The sequence below is a fragment of the Geospiza fortis genome, unplaced genomic scaffold, assembly GCF_000277835.1.
Source record: "Geospiza fortis unplaced genomic scaffold, GeoFor_1.0 scaffold53, whole genome shotgun sequence".
Classification (NCBI taxonomy): Eukaryota; Metazoa; Chordata; class Aves; order Passeriformes; family Thraupidae; genus Geospiza; species Geospiza fortis.
Genome location: NW_005054305.1, coordinates 13,064,107 through 13,068,321, shown reverse-complemented (window position 1 = coordinate 13,068,321; position 4,215 = coordinate 13,064,107). Strand labels below are relative to the sequence as shown.

Genomic DNA, 4,215 nt, shown 5'->3' with positions numbered 1-4,215 from the left:
TCCCTACTTGAAGAGCCAGAGAATGTCACAGATGCCGCCTTCCCCACAGCTTGCTGATACAGCTGCAGGTTAGCACTGACCCTGCCTGCGACCTACTGGGCTTGGTGCTATTCTCTGGGTCACAAACATTCAAAGAGTTTGTACTTTGGGATATTTCTCCTTCCATGTAGTAACTGAAGTGCGTATAAATGAAAAAAGTAGAATCTGTGCTAAATGTTTTGACAGAAGGAAGTATTGTAGTGTTGAATTCCTTAATAGGGTACAAACACATGGAGAATGCTAAAGGAATATGAAGCTACACAAACCTGACTTCTTTTTCACTACTAGTCACAAATTATAATCAACATGCAAGTGATATACAGTATAAGTAAGGCTACTGTTTTTCATTATATTCAGAATTTACTTTTTTTTGTTTATTTGTGTTGAACTGTTCATAATGGTTGAGATTCAAACTAAATTTTCTAAAATATTTTTCCTTTGAAAGCAATTTTTAAAAGGTTAGTGAGTTGACTGTTGCTTTTTGACAAACTCTTGTGTTTGTGGTCATAAAACTGTTTCATGATTCATTCTAATTATTTGTCTTGCTTTACACTGAAGGCTTTTAATCTTGAAGTACAACATTCCATATGTGTGTGAGCTCCACATGCAACGAGTCAGCTTGGCAGTGAATAGAAAGATATCCCAGTTTGATCTTTCACATCAGTAGCTAACATGGCATTCTGCAGTTACAATGAAATCTTGTATCCAGTTAACTAAAATTCAGAAGAGTGAAACATAAAATATTTTTCCCATCATGATATGAATTAGATAAAGTTACAAGCTCAGGAGTACTGAGCTGGTAATAGAAAAGCTAAAAGACCCTTCATTTGAAGCAGCTCTGTGGTAGTTAGGAGGCAGCATTAATGAAAGAGGCAGTGTGCAACAGTAGTGGTCTCACACTGCTGAAACATGTGTGAGAAACAGCAATACAAATCAAAGGAGAAGGTTGTTAATGTCAAAACTTTCATTCATTTCCTACAGTGACATAGATTTTTTTCTATTTTATATTAGCACAGTGAAATAGCAAGAGCAGCAAGCTATTATAAACTCCTCTGAGAAGGAGGGGAGTGCAGTTGTGACCTGCTTTATAGAGATGTGTTAGGTAGCACTACAGAGACAGGCAAACCTTTCCCTGGCTGTTTGAGCTTCTTGCCTTAAGGTTGCAGCCCAGAGGAGAGAGAGAGCAGCTGTCACAGCTCTCCTGCTCCCCCTGCCAGGCAAACAGCCTGGGCCTCACAGCACTGCTCTGCCTCCCGTCTCTCCCCAGCCTCTCTTAAGGCTGATGCTGCAGAAACGAGGTGACAATCTGGAAGAAGACTGGCACAAATTGTTTCCTCACCTAAGGCAGAGTGGGGACTCAGTATGACCTTATTGTTTATTCTGAGGCACATAAGGAAATGGGAAGTCCTTCATGGCTGAAGGTAGTCTGTCCCTGTACTGTTAATTAAAACAATTTTATTGTTCTTTCTGAAAATTAACCTTTTCTGTCTAATTCAAAGTCACTTTGTCAATGCAGGTAGGTTTATATTTATTTGAATTGGAGAATTTGGGAACTAATGAGCCCCTTTTTCATTGCCCTCCAAAGTCAGTTTTCCTGACTCATTTTATGCTTCTCATTTCCTGTAAACCAATAACTGCTCAGCATTTAAGATTACATCAGATTTCTGAGTTTTTGTGCACTTGTCATTTACAGTATTAATAATGCATTATATTTTTATTCTGGTACTGTTGGGTACAGAATCTACAGTGGAATTAACAGAAACAGCAAAAGGTTATACTTCATTAACAAAGTTCTGCACAAAGTACTGCCCCAGTTTCTAGATCTGCAGCAGTTATATGGAGATCCTTTTCAACAGTAAATTTTTTCTGTAGTGCTTTATTTATATGGTAGCTTCTTCTAAAAATAGAGAGGTACCAGCTTTTACTGAGTGAATTCTTTCCAGATCCAGTTTTTCACTGTGAGAAGTGTGTAAAAACAACAAAACAAATAAATGAAACTCAGCCCTGTAAAGCACAGTAATACTTAAGTGTACAGGGCAAGATATAGTGGATGGAGGTAAGAAAAGGAAGTCAAGAAGATGGAAAAGCAGGTTTTAAGACATTGCAGAGGTGGTAAAAGTATGCCTTCAGGATTTATAAACTGTGGTTTTGTGAATCTGTTTAAAATTGCATGTGTTAGGATCCATTTTTCCTCCTTTGCCACCCATGTGTCTTCATGATTTACAAACTGCTTGGGATAGAGACTATATTTTTAACGTGGATACAAACAATCACTGTTAGAACAGTTGCCCTGTTCTAATTGAGATTTCTGATACTTCCAAACTGCACATTAGTAATTGTAATTAATTTTCAGTGCTCTTTGTGGAACAGGGATTATACTGAGAAATTATTAAAATGGTGCCATGTTTTTCTCTCTTTAAAACCAGGTTTTACTCTCTTGGCTTTGGATATACCCAGCAAAGCCCTGTCGGATCTGCAGCCACAGCCTGTTCTGTCGATGATGCGGCTGTTTGGGTGGGATGACATGGTGTGGCCTCAGCTGGTGTCAAGATACCTAAGTCATCTAATTGAAAACAGGTGAAAAGTTGTGACTATTTGTTCTTCCAGTAACTTTTCATCCTTCATTAGGCTTGAGGGAAATCTTGCTTCAGAATGTAATGTTTCATTATAATAGTGCAGATTCTTTGCATTTTCTCAAAGAGGATCACCTAGTGCAGATTGCCCAGGACAATCCAGTAAAATTTTTATATACCTGAGAAATTTTATTTTCACTAAGTAAGCCTCACTAAGTGAACCTAAGATGGATGGGTGGTGGTTGTTTTTGTTGTGTGCTTTTTTTTGCCTGCCTTGCCCGCTTCTGAATCAGGTTTTGGAAGCAGGGGAGGTGAGAAATGAAAGAGGGAATATTTCTGTGTTGGACTGTATTTGAAAGTGAAAAATGTTGCACATTTTTAGGGAACGTAGTGTACTAAGGACAGTAACTGTAAATCAAGATACGGTAAAGATTATTTAAGTGTGGTTGACAAAGATGAGGCTATGGCCTGCTTGCAGGGAGGTGTTAGAAAAGGTTGAATTTAGTTCCTTGTGTGTCAGTTTGGGACTTGGGAAAGGAATGTTCAATCCTCTGCTAAATTTCTCTTTTATGATTTTTATAGGGCGAGTTTCGTTCAAGGTTGCAGATACCTTGCATGTGCTGAATGAAATAAGAGGCACATTAAATTCCTTTTATAATTTGAATTTTATAATTTTGGATTTTGTTGGTCTTTGTGCAAGATCAAGAAAAAAATTTTGACTCCTGAACTTGAATTTTGGTATTATTTAGGTCTTAAGGTTAATTACCAATTCTGTTCACTCAAGTAGGTATCTGAAAGCAATTAAGTATTTGTCACCAATATTCATTAAGCACCTGACATATTGTTAACAATGTATACATAGATACATTGTTATCCTGGCTCAGTTTACCTTGTGTGTACCTAAGGTAAGATATTTTTAGTAGAATATAGAGGTATCACTGTTGTCTTGAAAGCACTTTTTTTTTAGCATGATTCAGGTACTTAATTACCTTACACAGTTTTATAGCAAAAGTTATCAAAGTATCCAAGTGCTGTGGTCTTAAGACTTCATGGTTACTGTGCTCTGATAATTTTCCCTTCAAATGTTCTCAGTTAAAAAGTAAAAATATTCTTTTGTTTCCAATACTGTTATACCTTGCAAGCTCTGGCAACATGCACATGAGCTTTGGAATTTCTTCTGCAGTAGAGCCTAAACCTTCCTCTCCAGATCCATGTTGTGTAGTGCATGATAGTGTTATAACCTGTCCAAACTAACTTTGAGCATGTGAATAAGCTCACTATTTTAAAAGGACCACTTGCCATGCTTCCAGCAGGTAGTTATTGTTCCTTTCTTTCTAAGGATTAGGAGCATATTCCTTTCCAGTTCTAGGAAGATGCCTAAGTGGCCCACCTACCAGCAAGCAAGAGAAACAAGAGTGAGACTACAACAGAAAGTGGTTTTGTCAGCCTTTGGGACCAAGTACACTAGCTGTGTACATCAAGATTACACGAGACTGAATTTCTTTACATGATACTGCAAGTAGCATTAAGTCCATAGGAAACCTATTTGTTCTCTTTTGGTGCTGGAATTCAGTGTTAATTTTTTTATTTTATTTGCTTTCAA

The 4,215-nt window shown here is 37.5% G+C and overlaps 1 protein-coding gene across 1 annotated transcript in view; it reads left to right on the top strand.

Moving 5' to 3' along the window:
- The window catches only part of MMS22L (MMS22 like, DNA repair protein), an 88,490-nt gene that overhangs the window by 63,506 nt on the left and 20,769 nt on the right, over positions 1 to 4,215 (top strand). The window contains 2 exon segments of the mRNA XM_031066591.1: positions 1 to 68; positions 2,466 to 2,616. The exon segment at positions 1 to 68 is cut by the window's left edge and continues 2 nt beyond it. Of these exon segments, the coding sequence (XP_030922451.1) occupies positions 1 to 68; positions 2,466 to 2,616 (219 nt within the window).